At 38.3% G+C, this 22,109-nt stretch overlaps 1 protein-coding gene and 1 non-coding gene across 2 annotated transcripts; one reads left to right on the plus strand and one right to left on the minus strand.

The window, feature by feature from the left end:
• The first annotated feature begins 1,226 nt into the window (after nt 1-1,226).
• On the plus strand, nt 1,227-1,853 carry LOC112717517 (uncharacterized). The gene has a single exon (XM_025769524.1). It carries the CDS (start codon nt 1,227-1,229, stop codon nt 1,851-1,853), a length of 627 nt encoding a protein of 208 aa, XP_025625309.1.
• A 15,283-nt stretch (nt 1,854-17,136) lies between these two features.
• Nucleotides 17,137-17,240, minus strand: LOC112718851 (small nucleolar RNA R71). Its single transcript, XR_003161178.1, has one exon. It is a non-coding gene; the product is annotated as a small nucleolar RNA R71 (small nucleolar RNA).
• Between the last annotated feature and the right edge of the window lie 4,869 nt (nt 17,241-22,109).

Genomic DNA, 22,109 nt, shown 5'->3' on the forward strand with positions numbered 1-22,109 from the left:
GGTGCGTGCTGATGCAGCACCGGAATGTGGTGGCGTATGCCTCACGACAGTTGAGACTTCACGAAGTCAATTACCCGACACTGCGGTTGTATTTGTGCTAAAGGTGTGAAGGCATTACCTCTATGGAGTTAAGTTTCGAGTTTTCTCTGATCACAAGAGCCTGAAATACCTCTTTGATTAGAAAGAGCTGAATATGCGGCAGAGGAGGTGGATGGAGTTACTGAAGGACTACGACTTTGAGTTGAATTACCATCTGGGGAAAGTGAATGTTGTGATGGATGCACTAAGTTGAAAGTCGTTTATGTTGCTTGGATGATTCTTCGCAAAGAGGAGTTGCTCAAAGCATTTGAAAGTCTGAAGATCGGCATTCAAGAAGTGTCTGGAACTTTGTGTTTGAGTCAATTACAAATCTCAAGTGATTTTAAATCCAAACTCCTGAAGGCTCATCAAAACGATGAGGTGTTACCCAAGGTGTTACTAGCTATTGAACAAGGGAAGGAGTGGAGAGTGTCACGGGATCAAGATGGGCTATGGAGATTCAAGGGTAGGATCATTGTGCCAGATGTTGGGACTTTGCGACAAGATATCTTGAAGAAAACACACAAGAGCGTATTTTCTATTCACCCTGGGAGTATTAAGATGTACAATGATCTAAAGGCTATATTTTGGTGGCCTGGTATGAAGAATGATGTGGCGGAATATGTCTCAAAGTGCTTAACTTGTCAAAAAGTGAAGATTGAACATCAGAGACCCTCCGGGACATTGCAACCCTTGGAGGTTCCGCAATGGAAGTGGGAGAGCATTGTGATGGATTTTGTATCGGGATTATCGAGGACTAGGACCGGATTTGATGTTGACTGGGAATTGTGGACCGGATGACGAAGTCGACTCACTTTCTACCCATTCGGATGAACTATACGCTTGAGGAGTTAGCACGCCTGTTTATAAAGGAGATTGTGAGACTTCATGGTGTGCCCACTAATATAATTTCTGATAGAGATCCCTGTTTCACTTCGAGGTTCTGGGGTGCATTTCATAAAGCTTTTGGAACCTGTTTGAGCTTAAGTACAGCTTACCATCCTCAAACAGATGGTCAATATGAGAGGATGATCCAAACCCTAGAAGATATGTTGAGAGCTTGTGTTTTGGATCAACCGGCAAGCTGGGATCGGTATATGCCATTAGTGGAGTTTGCATACAATAATAGCTACCATGCGAGCATCGAAATGGCTCTGTATGAAACTCTGTGTGGGAGGAAATGCCAATCTTCCCTATGCTGGTATGAAGCTGGGGAGAAAAGTATGTTGGGACCTGAGATGATAGCTGAAACTACTGAACAAGTTAAGAAAATCAGAGATAGGATGCTCACTGCTCAGAGCCGACAGAAGAGTTACACCGATCAGAGGTGGAAGCCCTTAGAATTTGAGGAAGGAGACTATGCTTTCCTCAAGGTTACTCCGACAACAGGAGTAGGTATAACGATTAAGACGAAGAAGCTGAATCATCGATACATTGGTCCGTTTCAGATTTTTGAGAGGGTTGGACCGGTGGCGTATCGGATGGCTCTACCACCTCACCTTTCAAACCTGCATGACGTATTTTACGTGTCACAGCTTCGAAAGTATACTCCTGACGCTAACCATGTGCTAGAACCAGAATCGGTCCATTTAAAGGAAGATTTGACTCTGCTGGTGACCCCGGTCAGGATTGATGACACGAGTATTAAGAAGTTGTGCGGAAAAGAGGTTTCATTAGGGAAAGTGGCATGGAGTCGAGCCAGTGTTGAGGAGAACAATTGGAAACTTGAGTCGGAGATGCGATCAGGCTACCCACACCTATTCTCAGGTAACTGAAATCGAATTTTGTGTGCAAAATTCCGAAATTAGGTGGGTAGAATGTAAAATCCGGTTAATTAATGACTAATTAACACATAAATTAAAATATATTCTAGACAATAATAAATGTAAATTTTATGGTTTAATATGATAGAGAAAATTAAAACGAGAATTTTGACACCAATTTTAAAGAAATCGGCCCAAGATTGGGTCGAACAGGCCAAACTAGGCCAACTGGACCCATATTGCGCCTAGGGCCCAGCCAAGCCCTCATTCATTAGAGAGCTCAGCACTCTCTCTCCTCAAACTACACTCCAACACACTGAGAGAGGGAAGGGGAAACTCAAACCCTTGCTCCAAATCAATTCAATCTTCCTTTGATTATAACTTTTGATCTGGAGCTCCGATTGACACACCGTTTATTCCCATGCGACCGCGGTGTTGAGATCTACGAAACCCACACAATTATTCTTGAGGTAAGTCATAGCTTCTTCCTCAATTCAGAGCCCTTGATTTCAAATTTCTTGGGCAAAAATGTTGAAATTGTGAGCGCTCTTGTGTTATAGGATTCAAATAACTTGAAGGGAAGGCTTGTTCTTGCCTCCTTGATCCTTGGGTAAGGTAAGAGATATCAAACCCTAGTTAAATTCTGAATTTAAGCTATTGGGTTTTGTGTTATTATTTTGGGTAGGATAATTGTGGTTTAGGAAGTGTGTATGTGCTTATTGGATCTTGATTGATATCTTGAAAATCTTGGAAAGGAGCTTTTGTGCTTGGAAATCTGATTTTGGAAGCCTTGAGACATTGGAAGTTGAAGAAAAAGTGAAATTTGGAGTGTTTCGGGCGGAACGGAAATCGGCCATGGTATGGTTTCGGTTTCTTGTATCTAAAATGTAATGTGGTTGTGAAAACCTAGGCTAGAGACCTTAAGATAGGATTTGAACTATTGATGTTGTTGATTGGTTGAGGTGAATTGTGTTGTTGTATATTTATTTAGTGGATTGTGAAATGTTGATGTGGATTAGGTTAAAAATATGTGAATAATGATTGATTGGTTGTGAATGTTGTTAATTGTTAATGAGCATGTAAGGTTGTGAGTAGTATGGATTGATATGCCCAAATGTTGGTAAGATTCAGGCTCTAGTTGGTAAACATGATTTGGTGTGTGATATTGATGTGTGTGCTCATGGTGATTGATGAAATTGAATGAATGTTTGGAAGACATTGAGCTAAGAAAATGTGATCCTAAATGGAATTATTAAATTAAGATTTAGTTAAATGTGGGAAAATTTGTAGGTTAAGGATTGAATGAAGGTTTGGAAATGATTGATGTTGGGATGGTTGAGTTTTGATTGATTTTGAATGAAATTGGGATATGTAAGTCTTAGAAATTGGATGTTTACAAACTTGGTAAAAACAAAATTTTGGTGAACTTCAACGGATTATATATCGAGCCATTGTTTTTGGAATTTGATGCTTTTTATATCAATGAAAGATAATTTTATAAGCTTTAAAATAGTTTAAATTTGATAGAAATCTAAATTTTGTAGAAGGAGATATGATCGTTTGAAGTTTGCAAGTTGTGCATACGCACAACCTTGTGCGCACGCACACATTGGGAATTACATTCTATTGATGGCGTTAGCACACCTTGTGTGCGCACTCAACAACGAAAATTTCCCTTTCTGTGCATACGCACAAGCCTGTGCACAGGCACACTTTCTAAAAATACTTCTGGGCGTGCGCACGCACACCCCTGTGCGTATGCACGCGACCTTGTTCTTTTCTAAAGCTTTTGTTTTCAGGTCTTTCACATTCCCAACAAGCTTGTAACCTTCCGAGATATTGTTTCATGCTTATAAACCCCCAATTTCATCCTTTAAATCTTAAATCAATGTAAAACGCTTAGTGATAGAGAGGAAGCTAGGGAAGGTGGTAACTTGTGGATGAAGAAAGGGGATGTTATTATGAGTTATGATTAATAATGATGATATGCGTTATGGAGGAGGGTGGTGGAGTGCTGAGTATGATATGAATTATGATTTTTTTTAAGCCGGATGGCTGAGATAAATGTAAATGTATGGCTGAGAATGAATGCATATATGCTGAGTTGAATTATTGATATTGTGATTATTGCACTCCACCTATCTGAGATACGAGTTTTCCTGGGTGAAAGCAATGACTAGCCACCACGTGCTCCAGGTTGAGACTCAATACTCTGCTGACCCTGTGTTGTAAGTGTGGCCAGACACTGTGAAAGTTCTGGATGAGTTCGCCCCCATGAATATACACCAGTGAGGTTGTTGGATATAATTTGTGTTTATATTGTGGATAACTCGAGTTGGGGATGCACGACAGAGGGACAGTCCAATGGTTAGCTACCAGGACTTGTCGGATTGGCATTATAATCGACAGATGAGACTCATAAGCCACTAGGACAAGCATGCATCATCTGCATTATATGTTATTTGTTTGGAATGCCTAATTTTTTGCATATTTACTTGCTAATTGTTTAACTACCATATCTGTTTTCTACTTGTGCATTTTCTTTTCTGTAATAATTGTGTTTGCATATTAAGTTACTGTTGGCGGTTGGGAGGTTCGAAGGATTTGGAAAGGGAATATTTAGTTAGACGGAAGATCATTAGTTAGTTGCTTGTTTTCCTTTTTCATGGTTTAGTATATTTATATGCTTCGGTTATAAATTGGGAGTTCTAAGATTGCCTTTAGCTTTCCTAGGACATTACATGTTAGATATTTGGGTACTGTTACCATGCTAAGAACTTCCGGTTCTCACCCATGTGGATTTTGTGATTTTCAGATGCAAGACGTGAGGCTCCTCACTGAGGCATGCTGGAGATTTCTATTTTGGCGAAGATCCTTAGCTCTCAGGATTTTATTTTGATTTATGTATTTCGATTAGATACTTATGTTCTCTATTGTATATATATTTTTGCATTGACTCCTCTTGGAGGTTATTTTGGAGGAATAGGTTTTGCATCTTGTGTTTTGGGCTTTATTTTGGGTAGTTCCTTTATATATGTATGTATACTTATATGCTCGGACCGGTTATCTTCGCAAACCGAGTCCTGAGTCTTGATATCTGTATTTTGGCACTCTCTTGTATATCTCTTCGTGGTAGCTTATCTTTTATTTGTTTCGTTCACGTTATCGATCGGAGTGTTGCGCTTTTCGGTTTAAACGGTTTTGATTTACCCTTTTTCTTCTAAGGTTCCTAGTTATAAACATTTTTTTCACACTACTATATGTACTAAATTTTATTTTTAGAGGTCGTAATATCTCACCACCTCTGTTTTATGACTTAAGCAGAAAACTCCGTGTGGTAGGGTGTTACAGGCAGTGGTTCGACTAGCATCCGAAGGGGGTGACTTAAAAGAGGAGAACATCCTTAGTGCAAGTGCAGGACATATGCCGTAATATCCAAGTGTCGCACAGCAAAAAACCCGAATAGGCTGTTCTTTTGCTCTCCTCACTTCAAGGTACTTTAGAGCGGTGGATTTTTGTGGTTTTGTAGTTTTGATAATTGGGAACTAAGACTAATGTGATGATTTATGTTCTGTTATTCTAATTGCAGGAAAAGCAAGGCTATTGTGATTTTTTTTTGTATGGTTTGATGAGATTTTTGGGTATTTGGTGGATGATGTAGTTGAAAGCCGTAGATTGGCCTCTATGGAGACATGCGTGGGTGAAGAAGTTGGTGCAGGTTTGGATTATTGCTTGGAAGAGAGAGTGAAACAATTGGAGGAGATGTTAATAAAGAGGAATGAAGATAGTTTGAAACTCAAGAATGACAGTGTTCTCAGGTTGTTTAGTAGTGAAATAATAGGTGCACTTGTAGTTGTGATTTTGTTTTGTATCTATGTGGTGGTTATTTAAGCAATTGGCATTGTATCTTTCTTGGAAAAATATTGTATTTGAATGGATCATTTTAGTTAAATGAATATTAGAAGTTGATAATGATGCTAAATTGAAGCTAGTCTATATCCAATTTAGAGTATGCAACGTAATTTGGCAAAGTGGATTAGTAGATAATCCAAACCAGAATATTCAAGTAACATGCATCAAAATGTTAACATAAAGTAGCATCAACATAGAGTATCTACATAAGTTGTATCAAAATTTTAGCAAAATAAAGAAGGTCTATTTCCTTCTACACAAATTGATGTAAAGTGGTGCACAAAAAGTATTAAAAGTGGAGGTCTATTTTCTTCAAAATAACAAACAAGGTCTTGTCCCTTTCACAATAAATTTCTTCCAAAGCATCATTTCCTTTTAGAAAGGTTCAGTCCAGGTGTTGAAATGAATTTGAATGTTAACGTTAGGATTTTTGCTAGTAAAGAATGTCATAAAAACAGTCACGTTGTAGATATAGTCTCTAAACCGACAGAAATCCCTTCGTACAAACGTTTTGGGTGTCACAAGTAACAAACCCCTTTAAAAATTGTTAACCGAGTATTCAAACCTCGGGTCGTCTTCTCAAGGAACTGCGAGGAAGTATGTTCTTATTATTGGCTATAAAGGTTGTGAATTCGGGGTTTAGAAGGTGAGAAGCAAGTGATTTAAATGACAAGTAAAGTAAATGGCAATTAAAAATAAATAAATAACTGTAAAACAACTTTTGGCAAGATAAGGGAATTTAGAGGTCTAACTTAGTTATCTCTCTCAACTATAATAAAAGTTGAATCTAAACTCCACTTGGTCAACCTTTACCAGGGCAAGGAAAGTCAAGGGACTAATTAAATTGACCTATAAATCCTAATTATTTCCTAAGAAAAGGTTGGAATTATTTAGGTGCAGCTCAATTAGCAAGATAACGATTATTAATTACGTTGAGTTCAATAACTGTTGAGTTACTAAATTCTTAATCAGAACAAAAATGGGAAAAAGTAAAATTGCTGGAATAATAAAAATGTCCTTAGATGGGAAGCAATGGCAACTTAATTCAAAGAGAATAATTATAAACTGAAAATACCTCAATTATCATTAAATAAAAATGTCATCAACAGCCAATTGGGCAACATCAATCGAACATAATAAAGGCTTCAGAGTAATCAAAATATAAAAGAGAAATTAAATAGTAAAAAGGAATATTAAACCTGGATCGAGAGTCACTCTAGAAAGAGAAGTCCTAAATCCTAAGAGAGAGAGAGAGGAGAGAACCTCTCTCTCCAAAACTACATCTAAAACATGAAAAGTAAATTATGAGAGGCCTCCCTTTATGAATGGATGCATTCCCCCACTTTATAGCCTCTAATATGTGTTCTCTGAGCTGAAAATTGGGTCAGAAACAGCCCAGAAATTACTTCCAGCACTTTCTGGTCCGTACAGGTCACAGAAAAGTGACGCGGCCACGTCGTCCACGCGACCGCGCGGATTGGGTGTTGGCCACGTCACGCGTCCGCGTGACCCACGCGTTCGCGTCGCCTGGCGTCGGGGCAACTATGGTAAATTATATATCAAATCGAAGCCCCGGACGTTAGCTTTCCAACGCAACTGAAACCGCGTCGTTTGGACCTCTGTAGCTAAAGTTATAGCCGTTTGAGTGTGAAGAGGTCAGGCTGGACAGCTTAGCAGTTTCTCCAACTTCTTGCATTCCTTTCACTTTTGCATGCTTCCTCTCCATCCTCTGAGCCATTCCTACCTTATAATATCTGAAAACACTTAACACACATATCAAGGCATCTAATGGTGATAAGAGAGGATTAATAATAAGCAAATATAAGTCCAAAGAAGCATGTTTTCAATCAAAGCACATAATCAGGAAGGAAATATAAAACCATGCAAATAGTATGAATAAGTGGGTAAAGAGTAGATAAAAACCACTCAATTGAGCACAAGATAAACCATAAAATAGTGGTTTATCAACCTCCCCACACTTAAACATTAGCATGTCCTCATGCTAAGCTCAAAAGAAGCTATAAAGATGAAGAGGAAAGGTGAAATGTTATGAAATGCAACCTATGTATATGAATGCAACTACATGCAAAATGTTTCTACCTACTTGTTTAAAAGTAAATAAATTCTCCTAGAATAAATATAAACCAAATTCCACTAATTCAAATTACACAATAAAAGATAAGTAAACTTGTAAGAAGATAGCTCATGAAAGCAGGGAACATAGAATCAAGCATTGAACCCTCACAGGAAATGTATATGCATTTCTAATCTCTCAAGTGTCTAGGGTCAATCACTCTACTCTTCCCTAGTCATGCTTTCTAACACTTTGTTCTTCATCTAACCAATCAACAATATTTAATGCATCAATGCAAACATCATGAGGTCTTTTCAAGGTTGTAATGGGGCTAAGGTAAGGGTAAGGGTATATATATAGCTAAGTGAGCTTTATAAAGTGAATCCTTGATTAGTCTAAGATCTCACCTAGCATACATACACTCTATATAACTTTAAAATCATACCTAGCTACCCATAATTTTTCCCACTTTTGTATTACATGCTCATGTTTCACTTTTTATTTTTATCCCATGTGCATTGTTTTCATTGGGAAATTTCTTTTTGTATCCCCTTTTATTCAGATGTTGAAAAATTTTTTTTGATGCACATGGTAATTGAATCACTTTGATTTTCTTATGAGCATGCTTTCCAAATTTATTTTTATTTCTTTTTAATCTTCCTAACCCTTTGTTTCTATCACTCATATTCCCACAAGGTTTCCCACATTTAATTCTATTCATGATTTTCTATCTTAAGCTAACCAATGATTCAACTTGGGATTTTTATTTTGTTTTTCTGCTTAAGGCTAGTATTATGGTTTATAGAACAAGAAGGGGTTAAAAGCTCAAGGGGGCTAACAAGGGTGATGTAAAAGGTAGGCTAATTTTGGGATAAGTGAGCTAGAATTAACAATGGCCTCAATCATATGCAAGCATTTAAATACACTAAATATTGGATATATAGAATGAAACAAAGCTAAGATTGCAATTATAGAGAAGTAAACACACAAGAATAAAATGTTTATAGTTAAATAATGTAACCATGTAAATAAGCTCAAATCTCACAGGTTGTGTGTTCTTTGGCTCAAAAACTATGTTCCAATTACAACTTCAAACAAATTTTTAACATAAAAATTTTCAATTTAAATTAGTGAAATTTTTCAAAAATAGGATTTTAAAAGAAATTTATTATTTTAACCAAGTAGTAACTAAATGCACAAAATCATCAAATAAATATGCAGATGCAACAATGAACAAATAAAGAAAATAAGATTATTGGTGTTGAAAAGAAAGTACTAACCCATGGAGATCGGTATCGACCTCCCCACACTTAAAGATTGCACCGTCCTCGGTGCATGCTGAGATATGCAGGTGGATGGGTTGTTCCAACTGAAGCTTTTCTTCAAGATTTTGCAGATGGACTTGTCTGTCTCCCCATGTAAACGTCTTCCGCTTCCCTTCTGAGTGGCCATCCTAAAAGAAAAAGGAAAGAAAAGTAACCCAAAAATAAAGATGGAAAGTAAATGAAATATGGGTTATGTAATGCCAAATGATAATGGTCTCATTTACATGGAAGCTTCAACATGTACGTGAGAAAATGATAGAAGCCATGGCATACCAGTGGTATAAAATTTGTAACATAGGGGAGGAGAGTGTAAGACAATATAAATTCATGTCAATGCAAAATTAATACAAATAACATAAAAGATTAACATTGACTTAAATAGTATTGCCCAATAGTGTAAAACAAGTTACCAAAATAAATTCAAGAAAAGATGTAACAGTTGAATAAGAAGGGATATTTAACACCAATGGAAAAATAAAAGAAAAAAATTCAGAAAAGAAAATAAAAATATGCACAAATTTAAAATGCAATGAATGAGATATGCCAATAAATTAAAATAAAATAAAAAGAAAAATAAGAAGAATGAGAAGGGAAAGAAGGGAAGAGGAAGTAAATAAGAAAGGAGAAGAAAAATTATGATTTGGAGGAGAGAAAGATAAGATATGTGGCAATTTTAGGGTGAGCTGTGCGGCTGATGAGCGGATAATTTATACGCTTTTTGGCATTGTTTTTAGGTAGTTTTTAGTAAGTTCAAGCTACTTTTAGGGATGTTTTCATTAGTTTTTACGTTAAATTCACATTTCTGGACTTTACTATGAGTTTGTGTGTTTTTCTGTGATTTCAGGTAATTTCTGGCTGAAATTGAGGGACTTGAGCAAAACTCTGAAAAAGGCTGACAAAAGGACTGCTGATGCTGTTGGAATCTGACCTCCGTGCACTCGAAATGGATTTTCTGGAGCTACAGAACTCCAAATGGCGCGCTCTCAACGGCGTTGGAAAGTAGACATCCAGAGCTTTCCACAAATATATAATAGTCCATACTTTATTCGGGAATTGATGACGTAAAGTGGCGCTCAACGCCAAGTACATGCTGCTGTCTGGAGTTAAACGCCAGAAACACGTCACAACCCGGAGTTGAACGCCCAAAACACGCTATAACTTGGCGTTCAACTCCAAGAGAAGCCTCAGCTCATGGATAGATCAAGCTCAGCCCAAACATATACCAAGTGGGCCCCAGAAGTAAATTTATGCATCAATTACTTACTCATGTAAACCCTAGTAGCTAGTCTAGTATATATAGGACATTTAACTATTGTATTAGACATCTTTTGATCACTTTAGATCTGAGGAACATCTGGGGGCGCATAGTCCTTAGACCATGGGGGCTGGCCATTCGGCCATGCCTGAACCTTTCACTTATGTATTTTCAACGGTGGAGTTTCTGCACACCATAGATTAAGGGTGTGGAGCTCTACTGTACCTCAAGTTTCAATACAATTATTATTACTTTCTATTCAATTCTCTTTTATTCTTATTCCAAGATATACGTTGCACAACACTTTGATGAATGTGATGATCCGTGACACTCATCATCATTCTCACCTATGAACGCGCGTGATTGACAACCACTTCCGTTCTACTCTAGGCCGGGTGCATATCTCTTAGATTCCCCAACAGAATCTTCGTGGTATAAGCTAGATAGATGGCGGCATTCATGGGGATCCGGAAAGTCTAACTTTGTCTGTGGTATTCCGAGTAGGATCCCGGGAATCCGGAAAGTCTAACCTTGTCTGTGGTATTCCGAGTAGGATTCTGGTATTGAATGACTGTGACGAGCTTCAAACTCCTGAAGGCTGGGCGTGATGACAAACGCAAAAGAATCAATGGATTCTACTCCAACCTGATTGAGAACCGACAGATGATTAGCCGTGCTGTGATAGAGCATTTGGACCATTTTCACTGAGAGGATGGGATGTAGCTATCAACAAGGGTGATGCCTCCAGACGATTAGCCGTGCAGTGACAGCGCATAGGACCATTTTCCCGAGAGGATTAAAAGTAGCCATTGATGATGGTGATGCCCTATATACAGCTTGCCATGGAAAGGAGTAAGAAGGATTGGATGAAAGCAATAAGAAAGTAGAGATTCGAAAGGATTCTAGCATCTCCACACGCCTATCTGAAATTCCCACTATTGATTTACATAAGTATTTCTATCCCTTTTTATTTTCTATTTATTATTAATTTTCAAAACCCATAACCATTTAATCTGCATAACTGAGATTTACAAGGTGACCATAGCCTGCTTCATACCAACAATCTCTGTGGGATCGACCCTTACTCACGTAAGGTATTACTTGGACGACCCAGTACACTTGCTGGTTAGTTGAACGGAGTTGTGTCCACACATAGGTGCCATAATAATGATTCCATACAACAACAAAGAATACTACATTGATGTGATCACAATTTCGTCCACCAAGTTTTTGGCGCCGTTGCCGGGGATTGTTCGAGTATGGACAACTGACGGTTCATCTTGTTGCTCAGATTAGGTAATTTTCTTTTCAAAAATCTTTTTCAAAATTTTCTTTTCTTTTTCGTTTCTCTAAACTTTATTTTCGAAAAAATTAATAAAAATCCAAAAAAATTAATAAAATCATAAAAATAAAAAATATTTTGTGTTTCTTGTTTGAGTCTTGAGTCAACTTTTAAGTTTGGTATCAATTGAATGCTTTTAAAATTTTTTCTAGCATATTTTTCGAAAATTCCATGCATTCATAGTGTTCTTCATGATCTTCAAGTTGTTCTTGATAAGTCCTCTTGTTTGATCTTGATGTTTTCTTGTTTTGTGTTGTTTGTTGTTTTTCATATGCATTTTTCGTTTGTTAGAATCCGTGCATTAAAGATTTCTAAGTTTGGTGTCTTGCATGTTTTCTTTGCATCAAAAAAAAAATTTTCAAAATTATGTTCTTGATGTTCATCATGATCTTCAATGTGTTCTTGGTGTTCATCTTGACATTCATAGTGTTCTTGCATGCATCTTGTGTTTTGATCCAAAATTTTCATGTTTTGGGTCATGTTTGTATTTTTCTCTCTTCTCATTAAAAATTCAAAAATAAAAAAATATATCTTTTCCTTTTTTCTCTCCAAATTTTTGAAAATTTGAGTTGACTTTGTCAAAAATTTTGAAAATTAGTTGTTTCTTACAAGTCAAGTCAAAAATTTCAATTTTAAAAATCTTATCTTTTCAAAATCTTTTTTCAAAAATTATATCTTTTTCATTTTTTTTCCATTTTTTCGAAAATTTCAAAAATCTTTTTCAAAATATTTTTCAAAATCTTTTTCTTATCTTTATATCATATTTTCGAAAATTAGCTAACAATTAATGTGATTGATTCAAAAATTTGAAGTTTGTTACTTTCTTGTTAAGAAAGGTTCAATCTTTAAGTTCTAGAATCTTATCTTGTAGTTTCTTGTTAGTGAGTAAGTAATTTCAAATTTTTGAATTAAATCTTTTTATCTTTTATCTTATCTTTTTCAAAAATTTTATCTTTTTCAAAATTTGATTTCAAAATATCTTATCTAACCTCTTATCTTCTTATCTTTTTAAAATTTTGATTTTAATTTCTTTTTCAACTAACTCTTTGACTTTTTGTTTGTTTCTTATCTTTTTCAAAACCACCTAACTACTTTTCTCTCTCTAATTTTCGAAAATATCTCACCTCTCTTTCAAAAAATTCTTTTTGTTCTAAATTTTGATTTTAATCTTATCTTATCTTTAATTTTCGAAAATTACTAATCCCTTTTTCAAAATTATTTTCGAAATTTCCCCTCTCTTTTCTTATTCTATTTAATTATTTATTTACTAACACTTCTCTTCACCTCTCTTCATCTAAAAATCCGAACCCAATCTATCCCTTGTGTTTGGATTCTTCACTTTTCTTTCTTCTACCCCTTTCTTCTTCTACTAACGTAAAGGAATCTCTATACTGTGACATAGAGGATTCTTCTTCTTTTCTTGTTTTCTTCTCTTTCATATGAGCAGGAACAAGAACAAAAGCACTCTAGTTGAAGTTGATCCAGAACCTGAAAGGACTCTGAAGAGAAAATTAAGAGAAGCTAAGTTACAACAATCTAAAGGTAACTGATGCAATTGCATATTTGTTATATTAGCTAGTTAGTTTAGTTGGTTTTAGCTTAATTTCACTCATTTTCTCTAAATAAACAAGTCCTTTTATGAGTTTTATCTTCATGCATGAGAACACCAAGGAACATGTTGATTCTAGCCAAATTCATGCAAATGATTTAAAGAATACATACATGAATGAGTATGAATGAATCTCATGAAATTTATTACATGAATTGGTAAGACTTTGAAGCTATTTCCTTTGTTGATGATAGGTGATGAAACAAGAAAGCATGGAAGCAAGAATGATGCAAGCTGGGCAAGAAGAAGAGAAGTTGGCGTTGCCAACTTGGAGAAAGACTGCGTTGTTGGAGGCAACGCCAGGCAGCCTTGGAAGAGAAGTTGGCGTTGCCAACTTGGAGAAAGGCTGCGCTGTTGGAGGCAACGCCAGGCAGCCCTGGAGAAGCAAATGTTGGCGTTGCTAACTTGAAGAAAATGGTGCGTGTTTGAAGGCAACGCCCAGGCAAGCAAAGAGCTGAGCCAAGGAGAGCTCGAGGGCGTTGCCAACGTGGGAATGAAGAGGCGTTGTTCAAGGCAACGCTAAGCTAGAAGAATTTGCCCAGCCAAGAAGCTCGAGCACGTTGCCAACGTGCTACTTCATTGGCGTGTCTCAAGACAACGCACATGAATGAAGCCTTGAAGAGGAGCTCGAGGGCGTTGCCAACGCCAAGAACCATAGGCGTTATTCAAGGCAACGCCAAGCAATAAGAATGAAGCCTTGAAGAGGAGCTCGAGGACGTTGCCAACGCCAAGAACCATAGGCGTTATTCAAGGCAACGCCAAGCAACTTTGGCACCATAGGAAACAACCTCGAGCACGTTGCCAACGCCACTATCATTGGCGTGTTCCTTGGCAACGCCAGAAATGGTTGCTTGGCTAGGCACCAGGATGTGCTGCCAGCCAAGTTGCCAACGCCAGGACGTGCTGCCAGCCAAGTTGCCAACGCCAGGACGTGTTGCCAGCCAAGTTGCCAACGCCAGGACGTGCTGCCAGCCAAGTTGCCAACGCCAGGACGTGCTGCCAGCCAAGTCTTGGTGCCAATCAAGTTGCCAACGCCAAGTCTTGGTGCCAACCACGTTGCCAACGCCAGAAAGAGCTGCCAACCACGTTGCCAACGCCAGGAAGAGCTGCTAATCACGTTGCCAACGCCAGCTTCTATAGGCGTGTTCAATGGCAACGTGGGAAGCAATGTTTGGAGCTAGGAAAGAGCATCGAGCACGTTGCCAACTCAAGAAAGCATTGGCGTGTTTGGTAACAACGCCAGGAAGCTTTGGATGGTGAAGAATGGAGGTAGCACGTTGCCAACTTGGAATATAGGGGCGTTATCCACAACAACTCCAACAAGGCAGCCTGACCTTACCTTCTTCAATGGAAGATATCGTGAGCTACAGAGATCCAAATTGAATGCTTCCAGTTGCGTTGGAAAGCTAACATTCAGAGCTTTCCAACCATATATAATAGTCTATGGTGAAGCACAAAATTGAAGCCAAACCAGAGTCATCTTTAGGCCCTAAAAACAAGAACATGAAGTTGAAACTCAAGAAGGCTAGAGATGAGCCCTGGAGGGGGGCACGAGCACGTTGCCAACGTGCTAGCAAGGGTGCGTTTTTGGCAACAACGCCAGCCTCATTTCCCTGCTTTGGGAGGCTAGGCACGGGCACGTTGCCAACTTGGGAAGATAGGTGCGTTTTTGGCAACAACTTGGCAGCTTGACCTTACCTTCTTTGAGGAAGCATAACTTGAGCTAGGAAAGTCCAATTGAGGTGATTCCAGTGGCATTGAAAAATAGACATCAAGAGCTTTCCAATGATGTATAATAGTCCATATTGAAGCAGAAGGTTGACACTCAAATTCTGGGCTACATTTAGCATGAAAGTAGAGCCAAGAAGAGGAAAAGCAAGTTGTTAGCAACAACTTGGGCTAGCAACGCCCAAGTCTGAAAGTTCACTCCCAGGAAATTGTGATGCACATTGCCAACGTGCATTAAGGCCAGCGTTATTGACAAAAACGCCAGGCCATTGGGCCAGAAGCATGATGAATGAACTCTTCCTTTCTAAGTCTAGCAACACTTCTTCTAATTGAGCCAAGAATTCAACAAAGAGGGAGCCCATTGCTAACCCAATTCAAGATCTTTGAAAGAGTTTTGGGACTAGTATAAATAGAGATTGAGTTTGTACTTTTGGGGGACTTTTTTTTTACTTTTTGACACTTAGAATTTTAGACTCTTAGCACTTTATTTCGAGAACTCTTTGAGCACTTCCGGGAGGATACCCGAAGAGCTATTTTGGGTTCTTCTTGGAACTATTCTTCTTCATTTCTTAAGCTTTAAGCATTTCCTTATTTTTCTTCATCTTTCTTTGCATTTTTAGTTAAATTTTGGTTTATGGCAATTGTTGTTGAAATTGGAGCTATGACTCACTAAACCCCACTTTCATTAGGGGGAAGAGCTCTGCTTGTTGGAATGAATTGGTGAACTCATCTTTTCCTCCTCAATTCTAGTGGTTGATCTAAAGAGGGAACTCTTGTTCTTCAAAGATTCAACCACCATCGAGAGAGGGGTTAATCTATATGAATTATGTGGTAAATTTGAGGAATGAGCCATATAATTCTGTTTAGAGTTCATCCTTTCATGATTTCTTTAATCAATACACCTTGGTTAGTATGTGCGATATAACTCTCCTTGGTTGAGATTATGGAAGTTGTGTGGCTGGATTAGATTTGAGCTTCATCTCTTCTCATGAACAATTAGATCACGAGAGTGGCAATTGGTTATGTTGAGAGAAGTTGAATCACCAAGAGATTGGGATTCAACTACCCACTTGCCATGGATCTAAACCCATGATTGAGAAGGATTTGACTAACATCAATTCATGAAAACTTGCATCTCTGATCCCTAATGATTCTCTCTATCATTAATTCTCATTTCTTTTGCTCTTAGTGTTTGAATACCCATTGCCCAATTCCCTTCTACATTCTTGCAATTTATTACTCTTGTCATTTACATTCTGTTTCTTTATTCCTTGCTATTTACTCTTATGTTCTTTAAATTTCTGCAACCTTTAATTCCTTGCAATTTACCTTTGATGTCATTTAAGTTTCTTGCAATTTAAGTTTCCGTTATTTACTTTCACTTTATTTCTCTCTTCTAGTTCTTTACATTCTTTGCCAATTAAATTCTTGCAATTATGTTCAAAAATCAAAATGCTCATGAAATCAAAACTATGTTTGCTTGACTAAATCTACCATTTAACTAAATTTGCTTAATCTACCAATCTCCGTGGGATCGACCTCACTCTTTGTGAGTTTTATTACTTGATACGACCCGGTATACTTGCCGGTTGTACGTGAAATCAAATTTTTACGTATCAGTAACCTTTCAGAAATATTAGAACAAGAGAAAGAGATGGCAGCCGAAAATAATAATAATGCAAGGAGAATGCTGGGTGACTTCACAAAGCCAACATCCAAATTTGATGGAAGAAGCATCTCCATTCCTGCCATTGGAGCCAACAACTTTGAGCTGAAACCTCAGCTAGTTGCCTTAATGCAACAAAACTGCAAGTTTTATGGACTTCCATTTGAGGATCCTTATCAGTTTTTAACTGAGTTCTTGCAGATCTGTGAGACTGTAAAGACGAATGGAGTTGATCCTGAAGTCTACAGACTCATGCTTTTCCCTTTTGCTGTAAGAGACAGAGCTAGAATATGGTTGGATTCACAACCCAAGGATAGCCTGGACTCCTGGGATAAGCTGGTCACTGCCTTCTTGGATAAATTCTTTCCTCCTCAAAAGCTGAGCAAGTTGAGAGTGGATGTTCAAACCTTTAAACAAAAAGATGGTGAATCCCTCTATGAAGCTTGAGAAAGATACAAGCAGCTGACCAAAAGATGCCCATCTAACATGTTTTCAGAATGGACCATATTAGATATATTTTATTATGGCCTGTCTGAATTTTCGAAAATGTCATTGGACCATTCTGCAGGTGGATCTATTCACCTAAAGAAAATGCCTGAAGAGGCTCAAGAACTCATTGATATGGTTGCAAACAACCAATTCATGTACACTTCTGAGAGGAATTCCGTGAATAATGGGATACCTCAGAAGAAATGAGTTCTTGAAATTGATGCTCTGAATGCCATATTGGCTCAGAACAAAGTGTTAACTCAACAGGTCAACATGATCTCTCAAAATCTGAATGGATGGCAACATGCATCCAATAGTACTAAAGAGGCAGCTTCTGAAGAACCTTATGATCCTGAGAACCCTGCCATGGCAGAGGTTAATTACATGGATGAACCTTATGGAAACACCTATAATTCATCATGGAGAAATCATCCAAATTTCTCATGGAAGGATCAACAAAAGCCTCAACAAGGCTTTAACAATGGTGGACGTAATAGGCTGAGCAATAGCAAGCCTTTTCGATCATCTTCTCAGCAACAGACAGAGAATTCTGAGCAAAACACTTCTAATTTAGCCAATCCAGTCTCTTATCTGTCAAAAGCCACTTTCAGTTTCATGAGTGAAACAAGATCCTCCATCATAAATCTAGAGGCACAAGTGGGCCGGCTGAGTAAGAAAGTCATTGAAACTCCTCCCAGTATTCTCCCAAGCAATACAGAAGAGAATCCAAAAGGAGAGTGCAAGGCCATTGATGTAATCAATATGGCCGAATGCACAAGGGAGGAGGAGGACGAAAATCCTAGTGAGGAGGACCTCCTGGGACGTCTCTTAAGCAAGAAGGAGTTTCCTATTAAGGATCCAAAAGAATCTGAGGCTCATATAGAGACCATAGAGATTCCAGTAAATCTCCTTCTGCCATTCATGAGCTCTGAAGACTATTCTTCCTCTGAAGAGGATGAAGATGTGACTGGAGAGCAAGTTGCTCAATATTTAGGAGCTATCATGAAGCTGAATGCCAAGTTGTTTGGTAATGAGACTTGGGAAAGTGAACCTCCCTTGCTCATTAATGAACTAGATGCCTGGATTCAGCAAACTCTACCTCAAAAGAAACAAGATCCTAGCAAGTTCTTAATACCTTGTACCATAGGCACCATGACCTTTGAAAAGGCTCTATGTGATCTGGGGTCAGGGATAAATCTTATGCCACTCTCTGTAATGGAGAAGCTGGGGATCATTGAGGTACAACCTGCCTTGTTCTCATTACAATTGCAGACAAGTCATTGAGACAAGCTTATGGAATAGTGGAGGACGTGTTAGTAAAGGTTGAAGGCCTTTACATCCTTACTGATTTCATAATCTTAGACACTAGGAAGGAAGAGGATGAATGCATTATCCTTGGAAGACCTTTCCTAGCCACAGCAGGAGCTGTGATAGATGTCAACTGAGGTGAATTAGTCCTTCAATTGAATGGGGACTACCTTGTGTTTAAGGCACATGGCCATCCCTCTGTGACAAAAGAGAGTAAGCATGAAGAGCTTCTCTCAGTTCGGAGTTAAGAAGAGCCCCCACAGTCAAACTTTAAGTTTGGTGTTGGGAGGCCACAACCAAACTCTAAGTTTGGTGTCAAGATCCCATATCCAAACTCTAAGTTTGGTGTTGGGACTATACAACATTGACCTGATCACCTTTGTGGCTCCATGAGAGCCACTGTCAAGCTATTGACATTAAAGAAGCGCTTGTTGGGAGGCAACCCAATTTTATTTATCTAATTTTTATTTTATTGTTATTTTGTGTTTTATTAGGTACATGATCATATGGAGTCACGAAAAAAATATAAAAATTAAAAACAGAATCAAAAACAGCAGAAGAAAAATCACACCCTGGAGGAAGCACATGCTGGCGTTCAACGCCAGTAAGGTGCATCTAGCAGGCGTTCAACGCCAGATCAGAGCATGAAACGAAAGTGGGGAAGAATATGGTTCAAGAATTCTATGCTAATCTATGGCAGACAGAAAGGCAAAGAATCATTGGAGCTGCTATCTTTGACCATAAGACAGTGGTCAGAGGAAAAATCATTCATACCCATTCTGACAGGATCAGGGAGGTATTCAAGATCCCTCAACTGAAAGATGACCCAGACTCCTTTAATAGGAGAATGATAAGGGTCAATAAAGGGCTGGATAAGGTTCTGGAGGACATATGCATCCCTGGAGCCAAATGGACTACCAGTACAACTGGCATCCCAGTCCAACTCAAAAGAGAAGATCTAAAACCAGTAGCCAGAGGCTGGCTGGACTTTATTTGTCGTTCCATCTTGCCCACCAGCAACCATTCTGAAGTTACCATCAAAAGAGCTGTCATGATTCACTGCATCATGTTGGGAAAAGAAGTGGAAGTCCATCAGCTGATCTCCTGTGAGCTATATAAAATAGCAAACAGGAATTCTAAGGACGCCAAATTGGCTTATCCAAGCCTAGTTTCTATGCTTTGCAAAGAGGCTGGAGTAAAGATGGGAATAACTGAATATATCCCAATTGAAAAGCCCATTACTGGAATATCAATGGTCAGGCAACAGCAACAAGAGGATCCTGTCAGAAGGAGAGCACAAGAAGCCCTCCCAGAACTGCCCCAATATGAATATTGGGAACAACTTGAGGCTTCTGTTTCCAGATTGCAAGAAGCTATGGATCAAATAAAGGAAGAACAGAATAATCAAGGTAGCATGATCTGCAAACTGCTCAAGGAACAAGAGGAGCAAGGGCGTGATCTAAGGGAACTGAAGCGCCAAAAATTAATCCTTGAACCACACCCCAAAGAGTCAGAGGAGTATCCACTCCTCAAAACAACAGGTTGCTGAGTTCCAATTTCTCTGTTCCAACTTAGTAGAGATTATTCCTTTTAGAAATTAACCTTAGAAGATATTTAGTAGTAATTAGGATGTCTATTTTGATTTTATTTCCAATTAAGCTATAATTTATTTTTCTCATCATCATTAGGCATGAATAAAGTAGTAGATTCTTTTAGAATAAAGAAGTAATTTATATTTTTCGAGTTCTTAATAATAAAATTTATAATTAATTATATGTGGTGGCAATACTTTTTGTTCTCTGAATGAATGCTTGAACAGTGCATAATATGTACTTTGAATTTGATGAATATTGGCTCCTGAAAGGATGAGGAACACGAAAAATATTGTTGATGATATGAAAAATCATGAAATTGATTCTTGAAGCAAGAAAAAGCAGTTCAAAAAAAAAAAAAAAACACAATATTCACAAGCCATGGGCACTAGCCAAGAGTAAAAAGGATCCAAGGCTTTGAGCATCAATGGATAGGAGGGCCCAAGGAAATAAAATCCAGGCCTAAGCGGCTAAACCAAGCTGTCCCTAACCATGTGCTTGTGTCATGAAGGTCCAAGTGAAAAGCTTGAGACTGAGTGGTTAAAGTCGTGATCCAAAGCTAAAGAGTGTGCTTAAGAGCTCTGGACACCACTAACTGGGGACTTTAGCAAAGCTGAGTCACAATCTGAAAAGGTTCACCCAGTTATGTGTCTGTGGCATTTGTGTATCTGGTGGTAATACTGGAAGACAAAGTGCTTAGGGCCACAGCCAAGACTCATAAAATGACTGTGTTCAAGAATCAACATACTACACTAGGAGAATCAACAATACTATCTGAATTCCGAGTTCCTAAGGATGCCAATCATTCTGAAAATTTAAAGATACAGGGAGATGCCAAAACTGTTCAGAGACAAAAAGCTACAAGCCCCGCTCATCTAATAAGAATCTGAGCCTCATTTAGAACTCGAGAATATTATTATTTCTTTATCTCTATTAGAACCTACTTTATTCATCTAGTTGCTTGAGGACAAACAACAGTTTAAGTTTGGTGTTGTGATGAGCGGATATTTTGTACGCTTTTTGGGGGTAATTTCATGTAGATTTTAGCATGTTTCAGTTAGTTTTTAGTAAAATAATATTAGTTTTTAGGCAAAAATCATATTTCTGGACTTTACTATGAGTTTGTGTGTTTTTCTGTGATTTCAGGTATTTTCTGGCTGAAATTGAGGGAGCTGAGCAAAAATCTGACTTAGGCTGAAAAAGGACTGCTGATGCTGTTGGATCCTGACCTCCCTGCACTCGAAATGGATTTTCTGGAGCCACAGGAGTCCAATTGGCGCGCTCTCAACGGCGTTGGAAAGTAGACATCCAGGGCTTTCCAGCAATATATAATAGTCCATACTTTGAGCGAGGATAGACGACGTAACTTGGCGTTAAACGCCAAGTTCATGCTGCTGTCTGGAGTTAAACGCCAGAAAAACGTCATGATCCGGAGTTGAACGCCCAAAACACGTCATAACCTGACGTTTGACGCCAAGAAAGGCCTTTGCACGTGGAAAGCTTTAGTCTCAGCCCCAGCACACACCAAGTGGGCCCCAGAAGTGGATTTCTGCACCAATTATCTTAGTGTAGTCATTTTCTGTAACCCTAGGTTATTAGTTTACTATTTAAACAACTTTTAGAGACATTTCTTGTACCTCATGACATTTTCAGATATGAATTACATACTTTGTGACAGCATGAGTCTCTAAACTCCATTGTTGGGGGTGAGGAGCTCTGCAGCGTCTCGATGATTTAATACAATTCCTTTGTTTTCCATTCAAACACGCTTGTTCTTATCTAAGATGTTTATTCGCGCTTAACTGTGGAGAAGGTGATGATCCGTGACACTCATCACCTTCCTCAACCTATGAACGTGTGCCTGACAACCACCTCCGTTCTACATCAGATTGAATGAATATCTCTTAGATTCCCCAACAGAATCTTCGTGGTATAAGCCGGATTGATGGCGGCATTCATGAGAATCCG

The sequence above is a fragment of the Arachis hypogaea genome, chromosome 10 (genome assembly GCF_003086295.3).
Source record: "Arachis hypogaea cultivar Tifrunner chromosome 10, arahy.Tifrunner.gnm2.J5K5, whole genome shotgun sequence".
Classification (NCBI taxonomy): Eukaryota; Viridiplantae; Streptophyta; class Magnoliopsida; order Fabales; family Fabaceae; genus Arachis; species Arachis hypogaea.